At 48.5% G+C, this 16,562-nt stretch overlaps 1 protein-coding gene across 5 annotated transcripts in view; it reads right to left on the bottom strand.

The window, feature by feature from the left end:
* FAT3 (FAT atypical cadherin 3) overlaps window positions 1–16,562 on the bottom strand; it is a 484,297-nt gene that overhangs the window by 50,171 nt on the left and 417,564 nt on the right. For all 5 annotated transcript variants that reach the window (XM_048492351.1, XM_048492353.1, XM_048492352.1 and 2 more), the window contains 2 exons: window positions 14,849–15,046; window positions 11,395–12,193 (listed from right to left, as the gene is read on the bottom strand). In XM_048492351.1, the coding sequence (XP_048348308.1) occupies window positions 11,395–12,193; window positions 14,849–15,046 (997 nt within the window). The remainder of the gene's footprint in view (window positions 1–11,394; window positions 12,194–14,848; window positions 15,047–16,562) is intronic.

Here is a 16,562-nt window from a genome sequence, read left to right as displayed (position 1 = left end):
TTTCCTGTACTTGCGTTCTCATGCCCTCCTCTACTTGCACGCAGAGTGTGACTGAAATCATCCAAGTTTTGGAACCCTTGAATCAAACTCTAATTTGCCGTGACATCTGAGTGCTGGCCCACAACCAAGCTGAACTTTCTTTCCTTCCCACAAACCGGGTTGTTAACCTAGTTTCCTTCCCACGAGCCAGGTCTCTCAACCACAGTTTAATGCTGGTTTAGCGTTCTGGTTTATGGGCAGGAAACAAACTCCGGGAAACACAATACATGTAACAAAAGGGTATGTTTTGGGATTATTCTGGGGTAAAACCGTGGGGTGTCTTCCAAGGGTCAAACGATGTGCGATATTGGATTTGAAGGCCAGATATGTAATTTGGTCCCCCCCCAAAGCGACTGTTTACATGTGTGTGGTCTGGATCAGGGCCGCAGAAATGGGGAAAGGTGGGTGTGTTTAACTCTTCTCTCCACACCGGTAAAAATGCTCACCCTACTGCTTCTTCACTGCCATATGACAAAAGGGAAGGCACGTCATTTTCTCATACAGAAGTTTAGAGCAGCCCGGGGAGCCGCTTTTGACTTGAAAAATGGCACAGGGGAAGAGTAACCCTGCTGTCCCAGTGCCCCAACCCTAACCCAGATGACGGCCCATTCCGCACAGCACAAATAAGACGTCTGGGAAACGTTTTAAAAACAGGCAGCTTATTTTTTCGGTCCGGGCAGCACAAACAAGACATCCTGGAGATGTTTTTTTAAAAAGCTGTCTCTTGGTTTTTTGTTTTTTTTGGATAGGAGAAAAGAGGCTTTCTGTCATGATGGGGCTGTTGGGGGGAGGATCGCTTTCATTGGTGCCGTTTTATCACTCCTAGCTGTGACCTTGGAGTTCTGCGGCTGAGACGAGACTCCAGGCCGGACAATGTGAACTGTTTGCTTCTCATGTGGGGGTGGGGAGTTTGCACTCATATTATCAAGAGTTTGGCGCGATCTTCGCCAGAACTCTCTTTCTGTGTTCCTGACATGTCTTCAATAAAAGCCTTGAACCGATCAAGTGAATTATTGTCTGAACGGGGAATCTAAGAACATAAGAAAGAGCCTGCTGGATCAGAGCAGAGTCCACCTAGTCCAGCACTCTGCTACTCGCAGTGGCCCACCAGATGCCTTTGGGAGCTCACCTGCAGGATGTGAAGGCAATGGCCTTCTGCTGCTGCTGCTGCTGCTGCTGCCGCCGCCGAGCACCTGGTCTGCTAAGGCATTTGCAATCTCAGATCAAGGAGGATCAAGATCTGACACTTTCCCCCACCTAACCACTAAGCTCTCTGGTCAGTTTCCTCTTCAGCTGTTGCCTGACATATTGTGTGCCACTGAAGGGATTCTCCCTGCCTCCATCGGCTGAAGGGTGCTCTGGTATGTTTACTCTGCAGGCTCCAACTCTGGGCACCTTTTCAGTCTGAAGAGTACATAATTGTACTCAGCTCATCCTGCCAATTGTGGCAATATATAGTTTCCCTATTTTTTTTTTTTAATTCAATGAGATATTTGTGTAGAAATGCAGACAGGCTAAGAATCTTAGCAGACCGGAGGACTGGTCTACCTCCCGTTGAACAGCATTGGGACCGCAGAGGACAGGTCGTTAACCCAATGCTTCTCAATGGGGGTAGACCAGCCCTCCGTGGCTAAAGTGCTTTTCAATGGGCGGTAGACCAGCCCTCCGATTGGCTAAGAGTCTCATAGTGTCAGGGTCAGTTTCAGTTTTGTTTTCCCCTTCTTGTAATCCCTTTGTAAGTTTCACTTCTCCTTGTAAGTTTCGCTTCCCCAAGGTTCCCGCCACTAGGGGGGACAGCCCACTACACACCTCATATATACTGGGACTGAGGGCGAGAACCCTCCGTTCCAGCACCCTGTAACTAGGGCGACACGCATCAATAAAGTTCGTTTCCTTTTTCATAAAGTCGACTTCATTTGAGTGTGTTCAGCCTTACACATAGCATGTCTGTGTTTCTTCACAGATAGCTCATCAAAAAGAAAAAAAAGAAAAATGATATATTGCTGGAATCAGCAGGAAATGTGGAAATCAGAAAAATTAGTGCTATCTTGTCGACCCACGTCTATTAAAGCCCACAGCTGCTGATTCCTACATAGCATCCCATATCATTTAAAAATAAACTTATCCTATTCTCAATTATTAAGATTAGAAAGGAACTGGAGTGCAGATGTGGACGTTCACAGGCTGAGATACTGATGAACCGCCTTTCAGGAAGGAGTTACTCTTCAAGAATATTAAAAGGAACGTGGTTCAGGCAACAGCCGCGTAATAAACACAATTATTTTGTTATAGATTTTTATAGTTTCCAGCTCAGCCTTCGAGGCTCCCTATACTTAAAACAGGTCACATAATGCTGCTTCTACGTAAGTTCTCCGCTGTACCGTTGGACTCTTCCCTTTAGCATGGGCACGGCTGTCCAGATCTGTATGCGCAGTGCATTTGTTCTCAGAACACAATTAAATTTTATGTCATGTCAGGCGATAATTTTCAACAAGCCTCTCTGTGGCTGACAGATAGACAAGTCACTCGGGCCAAAAAGCTCCGGAACTCATGAATATACATAAGCTTGTGGGAAGGCAACCCTGCTGAGATTTTTTGGAACAAGCCGGCTGCATGTTTTCACAACCTTTTAACCCCTGGTGAAAATCTTTGACACCGGAGCAATAAAATCAATAGGCAGGCCTTGCAATCCATCTTTGCCATGTTTCGGGGCGCATTCAGCATCCATGCAAAGTAAGTCCTCCTCTGAAGCACAGCGGCACATGGGGGAAAGCTAATAATGTAATTTGACAAGCCTGCAGAACTTGTGACCTGGGATGCCAAACACAGATCCCCAGCGGCACTGAGCCGTGGCCTCCTAGGTGCCTGACACCCAGCCATTTTTGGAAATCTAGGACAGGAGCATAGCTGGTCAAGCCCACCCTGGACCACCATATGTTGCTCATGGATCGCTCCATGAATTCCAAGTTGGGAAGACGGGAAGATGAAAAACAAGCATCACACAGGCCATTATACATCAGTATATAGGCAAACTGTTTCAGACAGTTTTGCTGACTTTGGAAGAAGAAGAAGAAGAAGAAGAGTTGGATTTATATCCTCCCTTTCTCTCCTGTAGGAAACTCAAAGGGGCTTACAATCTCCTTGCCCTTCCTCCCTCACAACAAACACCCTGTGAGGTCGGAGGGGCTGAGAGAGCTCAGAAGAACTGGGATTAGCCCAAGGTCACCCAGCTGGCGTGTGTTGGAGTGCACAGGCTAATCTAGTTCCCCAGAGAAGCCTCCAATGCTCAAATGGCAGAGCGGGGAATCAAACCCGGTTTTCCAGATTAGAGGGCACCTGCTCTTAACCACTACGCCACTTCTGCTCCTTCAGAACTCTTCAGGACCTATGATGGCAGGATCTTGAAAAAGCCACAACCCTCTAAGCAGTTCTGAATCACTGGATGAGCTACAAACGTGCCACAAACTTGCAGGTTGATAGCATAAGCTGGTAATGCCACTGGTAATTTTTTTCAAGAGGGCATGGCTATGGGCCTGAACTTCCTTGCAGACGATGAAGATGCTTAAGGCACAAATCAGCTAGCAAAACATTCTGAGACTTTCCTACCAGATTGTCCAAGGAGACAAGTGGTACTCCTGTAAGCTGCTGAGGCTCCTTTTCTGCACAAGAAAAATCTACCAGTTGGATATCAGGCATCACCGACTGGAAACCGGAGATATCTGTGATGGACTGCACAGGGTAAGACAACTTAAAAGGTGCAGGTCTGTCATTAGCCATTATTGTTTACAATTCAGAGTGAGGGGAAAAAGCTTTAGGAAGGCTTAGAAGCCACCTGATTGGACACGGTGCCCTGCACTCTGATTGGTTTAGAAACTTGATGACGCGGAGAGGGAGGAAGATAACTCCATAACAAGAAACAGATGTATTTCCTCAAGCCACGCTTTCATTTTCCATTCTCCCTGCAGTGAGACTGCTTCTAGTACGAACTGAATTTTTGCTTTCCAGCCAGAGAGGACAGATTTGCCAGTGGGCACAGGTTTGTCCCGGACCTCTTCCCACTGTCCATAGCCAGAATGCCTAGTGAGGGGTAGCATGGAAGGGAGGGAGGGGGCCCGGCATCTGGACATGGCCCACCCACCCTAGCGGAAGGATAGGGAAGGGAGGGAGAGGGAGGGGTGGTATGCAAGGAAAGGGGAGTGAGGGAGGGGAGTGAGTGAGTAACCCCCTAACCCCCTCTCTCTGCTTCTCTAAGTGCTTGTATCAATACATTGATATCAAGCAGGGTCTCTTTCTGGCTCCACCCCACCTCCCTCGCTCTGCTTCTGCCCTCCTTGATGATCAGGAGGGCATTTTAAAAACTTTTTCAGTTAAACTTCTGTTTTAAAAACAAGACTCTCTGGCAGCAGCGAGAGAGTGTGTGTTTGTGTGTTGGGAAAGGGAGGGGAAGAGAATATCAGCGAGATCTACGTCTTTAAGGCTAGTATTGGGCAGAGTTAAGAGAAGCAGCAAATGAAGAGGGTCTGCAAGGCCATTGTGCAGAGAAGAGCCCTGACGTAAGCGTTCCCTGTGTGCTAGGCCCTTGTTTCTTTGTTTATTCAATTTTTGCTTAAATAATTATCTCTATTAACATGACATGTCCAGATCTCTTATGTAGCAGGATCTCAATTGGGGTGTTGTGGGGTTTTCAGGCTGTATGGCCGTGTTCCAGTAGCATTTTCTCCTGACGTTTCACCTGCATTGTCTGAAGATGCCAGCCGCAGATGCAGGCAGAACGTCAGGAGAAAATGATACTGGAACACGGCCATACAGCCTGAAAACTCCACAACACCCCAATGAAAGCCTTCGACAATCTTCGGCAAAAATTTATGTTTCCAGCTGGAAAGCCTCTTTGATGCTACAGTCTGCTATACCAAAAGACGTAATTGTAGCTCAGGTAAGATACACTAAAATCTAAACAATTTAAAGCTGAAACGCAGACTCGAAACCCAGACTTTTACTTATTTCCCTATGAATATATTTCCACAATGTCTGTGGAAACACACACTATTTCTACACGTAGATACTAAGCAACCGACTTAGTTCTTACAATTCCAACAAAGATCCAGACCTGTGAGGCCACTTTAAGGGAATTTTGCCAGGGAACTGAATTGTTCTGCCCCGTTTTTCCAGTCATATGATATTACTTTCACTTCAGAAAGTCAGTCCAGGGTGTGCACAAAGCCGGCATTCAGCGCAAGCCAGTACTCTCTGTCAAAGTGCAAGAGCGGTCCTGGCAGATAAACCATGGGCATTTCAACTTTTTTATTCATGATCTTGAAGGTAAATTTTATAGCTGCCACAAAACTTTTGAAATACTGAGGATCCGGAGACGGTTCTTTATGTCTGCCTTTGTACTCAAAAGGACCCCCAGCTACAAATCATGTCTTATAGCGTTGCTCCTGGCTAACATGCATTTCCAGGGTGATTTCACAACTGCAGAAACTAAAAGCCACTAAAGCACTCATAGGTACGCTATCCAACTTTAAGGATTTATAGCCCAGGCTCGAGTCTCTCCTCTGAAGTCCGGCTGTTTCTGCTCTTCCTCTTTGCTTCTCCCAGAATTAAATTCAACATGCATTGCATTAAATGATAATTTTGGTCTCTCTAGGCAAGCTGAGAAGAAACCAGTGTTAGTGCCCTGAGGCTCAAGAGTTTCCGCCTGAGCGCTGGGAGATGGAAAGTAGTTGAAATTTTCTGCATCCCAGTTTCTTCCCTAGATTTTTGACTCTTCACTGCCTGGCCTGCTTTCCAAAGTAGAAATGACACCGGGTTGGTTCTCCGGCCAAGAGATCAAAGGAACTGGGAAGGGCACCATTCATTGTACCACAGGGGCTCCACTTGGTCCTGGCCACGGGTGGCATGAGAAGCAGCAGGCATTGTCTCCCGGATCAACACCGTCCCGGCTGAGTCCAAGCTGAACCCACAAGAGTTCGGCTCAGACCTAGTGTGGGAGCGTGAGAGAGGATGATGGATGTACTTTGCCAGGGGGTGACATGCCTTAAAGAAAACATAAGAACGAGCCTGCTGGATCAGACCAGAGTCCATCTAGTCCAGCACTCTGCTACTCGCAGTGGCCCACCAGGTGCCTTTGGGAGCTCACATGCAGGATGTGAAAGCAACGGCCTGCTGCTGCGGCAGCGGCTCCCAAGCACCTGGGATGCTAAGGCGTTTGCAATCTCAGATCAAGGAGGATCAAGATTGGTAGCCATAGATGGACTTCTGCTCCATAAAACATTCATCTATGTATTTGTCAAAGGCATTCATGGCTGGAATCAACTGGCTGTTGTGGTTTTCTGGGCTGTATGGCCGTGGTCTGATAGTTTTTGCTCCTAATGTTTCCTCATAGATGCGAGTGAAATGTTAAGAGCAAAAACTACCAGACCACGGCCACACAGAAGAAGAAGAAGAAGAAGAAGAAGAAGAAGAAGAAGAAGAAGAAGAAGAAGAAGAAGAAGAAGAAGAAGAAGAAGAAGAAGAAGAAGAAGAAGAAGAAGAAGAAGAAGAAGAAGAAGAAGAAGAAGAAGAAGAAGAAGAAGAAGAAGAAGAAGAAGAAGAAGAAGAAGAGTTTGGATTTATACCTCACCTTTCTCTCCTGTAAGGAGACTCAAGGTGGCTACAAGCGCCTTTCCCTTCCTCCCCCCACAACAGACACCTTGTGAGGTAGGTGGGGCTGAGAGAGTTCCAAAGAACTGTGACTAGCTCAAGGTCACCCAGCAGGAATGTAGGAGTGCAGAAATACATCTGGTTCACCAGATAAGCCTCTGCCACTCAGGTGGAGGAGTGGGGAATCAAACCTGGTTCTCCAGATTAGAATCCACCTGCTCTTAACCACTACATCACGCTGGCTCACTGGGCGAAGCTCAGATGACAGTTGCCACAGGTCGAGGCTTACAGACAGACACAATGTCAGGGAACTAAGGTTGCCGAACATTCTGGGTCTCGGGATCATGGGGCAGGGGAGGCAGGGCTTCAGCTTTCTCCACCCACTCTGTTTTCCTAGGTGCTTGGGAATGCTACATCTCCAGTGACATGTCTGTCTTTACGTTGGGTAGGGCAGCCCCAATGTGAGTTGTAGCAGATGTCATGTTTAGCTGGGCTCTAAAAGTCAGGTGGTGGTACAGTACATACTTTGAACATAGAAGGTCCCGGGTTCAATTCCTGACATCTCTGCTGGAAAAAAAACCCAGCAGGTAGCATTGTGGGGAAAGATCTCTTGCCTCAAAGCTGCCTGCTTGAACAGACAGGGAGGCCAATGTCCAAGTTACGGCCTACGATCATAGGTGTCAAACTTGCGGCCCTCCAGATGTTATGGACTACAGTTCCCATCATTCCCTACCAGCATGATGCTGGCAGGGGGTGATGGGAACTGTAGTCCATAACACCTGGAGGGCCGTAAGTTTGACATCTGTGACCTACGTGAAATAAAATTCCAGAAATGTATGGAGATAAATATGAACAAGGAAGAAGGGTTTGTGTTGAAAAGGAATATTGCTAGTGAAGATCATTTCCAAATCTTGTAGGATTTTATGACTTGGGATTTTATTAACACACACTATGTCCAGCGCAGGCGGTTCCGCATGGGAAAATAACTGCCTTCTCAGTGTTTACATTACCAGAAAGAAAGAAAATCCCAGGTACTCTTCTCTTATTGCTTGGGACATCTGGTCGGGCATCGACGGGCCTGAACAATTTCATTAACGTCAACGGGATTAATTCAGACGGCCTGAAAATGAAACTTTATGGATTGCAGTCTGAAGATCTGGACCGAGCACCTTGCTTTCTTGGCAGTTCTCCAAGCCGAAACAAACTTCCGAACCCTTGGAGACTCCCTGGCCCTCGCTTTCCTGTCTTTCAGCCTGTTTTGTGTTTTGATAACTCAGTTTGCTAATCAAGGTAAACTAGGTAAAATCTCTGCGCAGCTGGCACATATAAATTGTAAATAACCATGGCATCTGCCAGTGGGAATAGCTTTCCTTGTAAGATACATATTTTAAGAATATGCAGTTCTTGCACTGCTCAGGCACTTTCGGGCTGAAACTGACTTTGACCAGTGAATATGCAGGAAGTGTTTATTTCTTCTCAAGCACATCCTCTCGACTGCTGATTGGGCAGGCCGGATCCTGACTCCAGTGGGAAGCTCTAGTGCAACAGGGGGAAGGTTGCTGCCCATTTAAAAGGAATGAGGAAGAGTCCGGCTTTTGTGGGTTTTCCAGGATGCGTGGCCGTGGTCTGGTAGTTTTAGCTCCTAATGTTTCACCCGCATCTTCAGAGGCATTTCACGGCAAGATGTGTTTCTCTCCGTGGTTTACCATGATGTGCCTCTGAAGGGGCCAGTCACATATACGGTTGAAATGTTATGAGCTAAAAGTACCAGACCACGGCCACGCGGCCTAGAAAACCTACAATAGCCAATTAATTCCGCCTGTGAAAGCCTTCAGTATTACAATGAGAAGAGCAAATGAGGGCAAGTCAATGTATTGTCGAAGGCTTTCACGGCCGGAATCACTGGGGTGCTGTGTGGTTTCCGGGCTGTATGGCCATGTTCTAGTAGCATTCTCTCCTGACATTTCGCCTGCATCTGTGGCTGGCATCTTCAGAGGATCTTCTGAAGATGCCAGCCACAGATGCAGGCGAAACGTCAGGAGAGAATGCTGCTAGAACACAGCCATACAGCCCGGAAACCACACAGCACCTCAGAGGGCAAGTCACATGGTACAGGAGCAGAAGAAGTCTGAGTGGGCCAGAGGGCCCTTCCCTGTCTGGCTAAGCTAAGGCCACGGGGAAGGCACTTGAGGGCCGTAACAACCGGGAAGGCAGGGCTGTGCCACAGCCTGTGCCACCTGTTCACACTTTACAGCTACTTTGCTAGTACAAATAGAAGCCATTTCCATCCTGTGCTTTCTTTCAATTTTTTTAACCTGTTCCATGTATTGGCTTTTCAGCAGTTAACAATGGCCTAAACCCACAAGTTAGTGGGCTTGAAATTACCCACTTGGCTGGTTACTGATGGTAAACAAATACGACCTGCAGGTGACTAACCGACTCCTTCCGGCTGAGAGTGAAGCTGTGTAACCGGATCAGTTGTTGTGGGTTTTCCGGGCTGTGTGGCCATGGTCTGGCAGATCTTGTTCCTAACGTTTCGCCTGCATCTGTGGCTGTCATCTTCAGAGGTGTATGACAGAGAGAAGTCTGTTACACACTGTCTGTCACACTCTGGACACAGTGTTAACAGACTTCTCTCTGCGATACACCTCTGAAGATGCCAGCCACAGGTGCAGGCGAAACGTTAGGAACAAGATCTACCAGACCACGGCCACACAGCCTGGAAAACCCACCACAACCAGTTGAATCCGGATGTAAAAACCTTCAACAGTAACTGGATCGTTGAGGAAATTAAATGCCAGGGCTCTGCCAACTTAATCCTGCCCGTGGTGGTTAACAAACTTTTCTCAAATGTCAGAAATTTGACTCATCTCTCAATCCCTAGTACCCACTACATCAACTGCAAAACTTTGTGACCATCTGGTTTTTATACTCTCTTTTGTACCGAGTATGTCTTGGTGATAAACAGAAGGCAGATGGCAGCAGCAACAGAATTTGAACACTGAGTGGACGGAAGAGTAACAACCCAGTGGTGGCAATCAAAACCTCTTTGGGAAGGAAGAGCTCTGTGTGAGCTGGGAAAAGGGCAGGGTTGCCCCATTCTCTGTCAGGTCAGCACCAGTGGTGGGATCCAAAAATTTTAGTAACAGGTTCCCTCGCCCGCCCCCCCTCAGCAAAGGGGGCAGAGGCGTACCTAGGCAAACCTGAGCCCTGGGCAAAACCTGCGTTGGATGCCCCCCCATGGGCAGCCACCCCACCACGACCCCCCCCCCCAATTTTTTTGCACCAGGTCATTTCTAAATCATCATCACATTATAGAAAATGCCCCAACTCACAAATCTGAACACAGCAATGGTGAAACACACAGGTTCTTTGATAGAGACCGGTGAGATAAAAGGTAAGAAAGGCTGAGGATCAATGAATTGCAGTACCTGAAAGGGATTAACCCAGTTCAGGGAGTTACATTATTAGTGGCAATTGCTATATGGAACCTTCACGTTCAAAGGCAGGATGCCTCTCGGGGAGGCGAGGGCATGGAGACGGAAAAGCGGACCCAATTAATAACCCCCTCTCGGCACACACAAATAATTAGTAACCCACTCTCGGGAACTGGTGAGAACCTGCTGGATCCCACCTCTGGTCAGCACTATTATTCTCTACTGAAGAAAAACAAGGGGGCTCAAGTAGAGTGTCCCCATGGTGAACGCAGTGGCAACTCTTTGCAGAGCCATCCCTGGCAGTCTCGCACCATAGAATGATGCAACACTTGGAAAATACAACACGTCCACAACAAACGCCGAAAGACAACCCCAAGTGGACTGTGGGAATTTGCCACACATCGCTTCTCCGCATTCATATGTCAGCTCTAAAAAGCGGCATGCAGTTCAAACACGTAGATCAGGGGGCTTCAAACTATGGCCCTTCAGATGTTCATGGACTACAATTCCCATCAGCCCCTGCCAGCATGGCCAAGTGGCAGGGCTGATGGGAATTGTAGTTCATGAACATCTGGGGGCGCCATAGTTTGAAGACCCCTGACGTAGACGGTGCCCGGAGCTACGAGGGAAGCAGATGCGCAGGTCTCCGAAAACCTTCGAAATGGTAGGAAGCCTCCCTGAGAAAACGTTCCCAAGGCGGTTAATTAAAAAACCAAACCAAACAAAAAAAAAATCCTGCCACACCCTCAGAGTGGTGGGCAGGCTGAAAAAGGTCAGGGGCTCTCCTCTGCTCCCAATTACTTAATTAAATACTTTATTGGCTTCCCTTTCTCCTGGAGGAAAAAAAAGAGGAGAGCTGGAGAGGGCAGGACTGAGAAGAGGCCTTTCAACTTTATCACTCGGGTCAAATGTCACCCTCCATCTGAACACGCTGAGCGTGGTTGTGACTGTCCTTACACAGTCGTCCTTTTCATACCCCAAAACATTTGGCTGGAAACCCTATAACCCAGGGCGCGGGGGTTTATAGACCTCTTTGACCAACCCGTCTCCGCCTTTGTTCCGAGGGGTCAAAGTTCCTTCACCTCCCATTTGCCATCAATAAACACCAACCATTCCGGCTGAGCATGAGAAATCAATTTCTCCCGGCCACTCTGTTTTCCCGAAGCCCTCTTAACCGACTGAATTGAACTGCCTCGGCTGATTGGCGTCAGAGCAATAAAAAGCCACGCTCCGAGGCACGGCCTGGTGGCAGGGGAGGGGCGGGGGGACCACTCACCATTGCAAGAGCAGCGCACGTTTCGGTAGAAGCGGGGACACACAAAGCTAATCCGCGCCGTGCTGTAGGTCATCAGAGAATGGGAATCGATGGACAGGCTCTGCTCGCAGTGCTGCTCCTGACAGTCCATCCCCGAGCAATTCTTTTCCAGGATGGCGGAGATGCGGATCACATTTTCCAGGTGTCGCCTTGCATTGGTGAGCTTCTGAATCAAGTAGGCCGGGTTATAGAAACCACCGGTGTGCATCTGCACGGCAAACAGCATGTCAAGTTGAGTGGTGCCGGCGACGGGCTGAATGCTGATGATGTGCAGGCTGTCTTGCTTCTGGGTGAGGACGGCGTTGCGGAGGGTGCGCCTGAACCCATGCATGTGGAGCCCGACGAAATCCTCGGGGGAGATGTTCTCGAAGCGGATGGTGACGGTGTTCTGCAGCATTTCCTGCACCAGCTGCTCCACATGGACCGTCACGTCCATGGGCACCTGGAACCGCCCGTCGCTTACAGACATGTTCAGGACGTACTTCCCACTGTCCAGCCCTCCGAGAGCGATGATTTTGCCGTCGTGGTGGTTGACCTTGAACAAACTCTTCTGCTCCGACTTCAGGCCGTAGGTGAGGACGTCGTACATGTCCTGGTCCGTCGCGTGGATCTTCCCGATCACGCCGCCTGGGAAATCGTCTTCCATCGTGACGATAAAGATCTCCAGAGGAATGGCTGTCGGCTTGTGGATGCTTTCTTCGATCACTCGGATCTGTATGTAGGTTTGGGATGCCTGCTGAGGCTTCCCAGAATCCTTTGCCTAATGACATACACAAGAGATTTGTTTCAGGGAGAAAAAAGCCTTCGCTTTAAATATCGGCCCACGCGCTAGCGAAAAAACACACAAAAACAGGCAGCATGCAACAATGATCACAAAACATGAAAAAAAATTAACATGCTGAGGCTAAGTATGGCCCAACCTTAACTTAATGGAGCAACTTAACAAAGCAGCAGTGGCATAGTGGTTAAGGGCAGGTGCATTCTAATCAGGAGGAGACCTGACTTCAACCCAACAAACCATGGAAGTTGCCAGGCAATAATAGCCAGCAGCTCTCCCTAAGGTGAACCTACTTTGAAGGGCTTCAAAGGGGATAAAATGGAGAGGAGAAATGTATGCAGATATGGGGTACCTGGAATAAGTGTGGCATGAAGAAGAAGAAGAAGAATTTGGATTTATATCCCCCTTTCTCTCCTGCACGGACACTCAAAGGGGCTTACAATCTCCTTTCCCTTCCCCTCCCCCTAACAACAAACACCCTGTGAATCTCCACTGCAGGGGCGTAAGGAGGCAGCCCTGGGCAAACTGTAGCCCTGGGCAAAACCTGAGTTGGATGCCCGCCCCCCATGGGCGGCCACTCCACCACGACCACATTTTTTTTGCACCAGGACGTTGTTGCCTGCAGGACATATCAGCACCACAATTTCAGCATATCATCAGGAGACTGTCCTTATGCTACTCCCCAAGTTTGGTGAAGTTTGGTTCAAGGAGTCCAAAGTTATGGACTCCCAAAGGGGGTGCCCCATCCCCCATTGTTTCCAATGGGAGCTAATAGGAGATGGGGCTACAGTTTTGAGGGTCCATAACTTTGCCCCCCCTGAACCAAACTGCACCAAACCTAGGGGGTTTCATCAGGGCAGTCTCCTGATGAAACCCTGAAAGTTTTGAGACTGTGTCTTCAGAAATGTTCCCCCCCCCCCAACACCTTCAAACCCCATGGACAACAATACAGAAAACTCAATGCAGACCAAAGATTCTTGGGCAAATTTCTGGGATGTTCCTGCAGGGGGCGCACTTTTGGATGGATCGGCACCAAAATTTCAGGGTATCATCTGGAAACTGTCCTTATGGTACCCCCCAGGTTTGGTGCAGTTTGGTTTAGGGGGACCAAAGTTATGGACCCTCAAAGGGGGTACCCCATCCCACATTCTTTGCTAAGGAGATGGGGGCTACCCTTTTGAGGGTCCATAACTTTGGACCCCCCTGAACTGTAAACTGCAATTCAAACCTTGGGGGTGCCATCATGACAGTCTCCCGTGATGATACCCTAAATTTTGGTGCTGATATTATGTCCAAGAAGTACCCTCCCTGCAAGAACATCCCGGAATTCGCTCAAGAATCTTTGTTCTGAATCTCGAGAGTTTTCTGCATTGCTGTCAATGTGGGTTGCAGGCTGTGGGGGGCACATTTCTGAAGACACAGTCTCAAAACTCGAAGGGTCCTCATCACGTAACTGCCCTAACGATTACCCCCCAGGTTTGGTGCAGTTTGGTTCAGGGGGGCCAAAGTTATGGACCCTCAAAACTGTAGCCCCTATCTCCTATTAGCTCCCACTGGAAACAATGGGGGATAGGGGCACCCCCTTTGGGAGTCCATAACTTTGGACTCCCTGAACCAAACCTCACCAAACTTGGGGGGTAGCATAAGGACAGTCTCCTGATGATACGCTGAAAACTTGGTGCCGCTAGCCTAAAAACTGCGCCCCCTGCAGGCCACAAATGGAAAACCACTAAAAATACCCAAAAACGAACCCAGCATTTTGATGCCCCCCACAAGGTGATGCCCTGGGCAGCTGCCCACCTTGCCCAAAGGGCATTACGCCAGTGCTCCACTGGGAAGAAACGTGGCGGATAAATACCTAAATGTGGCAGATAAATAGGTACGTGGCGGATAAATACCTATGTAACATGTACCATATTAAATATGTAATATGTAATATGTACCATAGTAAAGATTTGCAATTTTTTCCTTACAGGTACGCTTTTTCAGTGTTCTTATCGGTCTGCTTGCTAAAAAGGGGGAGGGGAATCTTACAGCATTAACGTCAGCTGTTTCCAAAACTCGATTTCGTGTAAATGATTTCGGAAGGCTAACGGTTACCTGACGGATGTACTGTCGAAGGCTTTCACGGCCGGAATCGCTGGGGTATTATGTAGTTTCCGAGTTGCATTTTCTCCAGGTGTTTCACCTGCGTCTGTGGCTGGCATCTTCAGAGGATCTCAGATCCTCTGAAGATGCCAGCCACAGATGCAGGCGAAACGTCAGGAGAAAATGCTACTAGAACCCGGCCACACAGCCCGGAAACCACACAGCACCCCAGTTATCTGATAATCTGTAGAGCATTCAGAGTTGCTAGAATGGGTTTCCCTCAGTATACAAGAATAGCCGCAATCGACCTTTACTGGCATAGTAACACAATAATTAAATACAATAAACCCTTTTATGCACGTTTGTCAATGACAAAACATAAAAAATTTTGCTACAGGCTCTAGAATCTCCTTACGGTCACCGTACAAAAGAGTGCAGAGAGATATATGATTACAAATAAGTGGCGTAGGTGTATTGGCGAGCCAGTTCTCCGACACAAGGACAATTTCTGGCCGGTCCCTGGAGAGGCGGGCAAAAATAATACACTACCTGAACACACAGCACATATTCAGTGGCTACCCTGTGCGTGAAGGTCACCGCTGAACGCAAGATGCCTTGTGGGTCCAATGTAAACTCCTCCTCCTCGTTGCCCGCCAAGATGGAGAAAGCGAAAGGGGGCCCGTTGTGTAGGGAGTCTTTGTCTGCTACCACCAGCTGCAAAATGCTCGTTCCCACCGGTTTGTTTTCCTTTGTGCAGACACACAATTACAGATGCAAAAAAAGGAGAGGATTTTAATTACATATCTTGGCACACCATTGAGAAAAACACATTCCCTGCCGAGAATATGTAAGAACGTGCCGTTGCTGTAACAGAAGGTATTGCTGTAACAGAAGATTTGGTATCGGCAGCATTTCCACCTCATTCTGCTTCAGGTTTGGGGTTCGAGTGCTGCCTGAGAAGGGTTTGTGACCACAGGATGCTTGTCAACTTTACCAGTATGTACAACATGTAAGCAGAGGCTTAGGTGTGTGTGGGGGGGCACAGGGGGAGAAGGGGGAGAGGGCGGGGGCCAGGTGCGCAGCGCACCCCCTACCCTCTTATACCTCCGCCTCTGCATGTAAGAATTTGTTCACACTATCATTCAGAAGAAGAGGCAGGTGAGCATGACGAGGGATGTGGAATGGAATAGCAGTAGAAGAAAAAGAAGAAAAGTTTGGACCCTGCTTTTCTCAACCGTAAGTCTCAAAGCAGCTTACAAATTCCTTCCCTTCCATCCCCCACAACAGGCACTTTGTGAGGTAGGTGGGGTTGAGGGACTTCTGAGAGTACTGAAACTGGCCCAAGGTCAATCCTAACTCTAACCCTTTTCCTCAGCCTCCTCACATCCATTTGCCAGGTGGGATGAACAACATTGCTCTACCTTGCAAGACTGCTGTAAGGATGAATGAGACAATATCAAGGGTGAGGTCTTGAATGTTATAAAGCTCCATCTAAAGGCTCGGAAGTAGCGTCAATTTCCCTCACGGAGCTGACCTTCTCTTAGCAGAGGCGTATCGGGGGGAAATGGCACCCGGAGACAACTCCTTCTCTGGGCGCCCCCCTGCACTCAGGGGCGGGGCTTGGGGGCAGGGCTCATCTGCTGAGTCCCCCCCTCCCCGCAGGTCGGCTTTCAAAAGCCTTATACCCAGAGGTGGGATCCAGCAGGTTCTCACCAGTTCCCGAGAGTGGGTTACTAATTATTTGTGTGTGCCGAGAGGGGGTTACTAATTGGGTCCGCTTTTCCACCTCCACGCCCTCGCCTCCCTGAGAGGCATACTGCCTTTGAACGTGAAGGTTCCATATAGCAATGGCGACTAATAATGTAACTCCCTGAACTGGGTTAATCCCTTTCAGGTACTGCAATTCATTGATTCTCAGCCTTTCGTACCTTTTATCTCACCAGCCTCTATCAAAGAACCTGTGTGTTTCACCACTGCTGTGTTCAGATTTGTGAGTTGGGGCATTTTCTATAATGTGATGATGATTTAGAAATGACCTGGTGCAAAAAACATTTTGGGGGGTCGTGGTGGGGTGGCTGCCCATGGGGGGGCATCCAACTCAGGTTTTGCCCAGGGCTCAGGTTTGCCTAGGTACGCCTCTGCCCCCTTTGCTAACGGGGGGCTGGTGAGGGAACCTGTTACTAAAATTTTTGGATCCCACCACTGCTTATACCCGCGGCCACTCACTGCCGAACCTGTCCCCTGCCTCCCTGTAGGCCAGCTC

This window comes from Sphaerodactylus townsendi, linkage group LG04, assembly GCF_021028975.2.
Source record: "Sphaerodactylus townsendi isolate TG3544 linkage group LG04, MPM_Stown_v2.3, whole genome shotgun sequence".
In the NCBI taxonomy this organism is placed as follows: Eukaryota; Metazoa; Chordata; class Lepidosauria; order Squamata; family Sphaerodactylidae; genus Sphaerodactylus; species Sphaerodactylus townsendi.
Note: the sequence above shows the minus strand (reverse complement) of the source record. Positions and strands in the feature narration are given on the sequence as shown.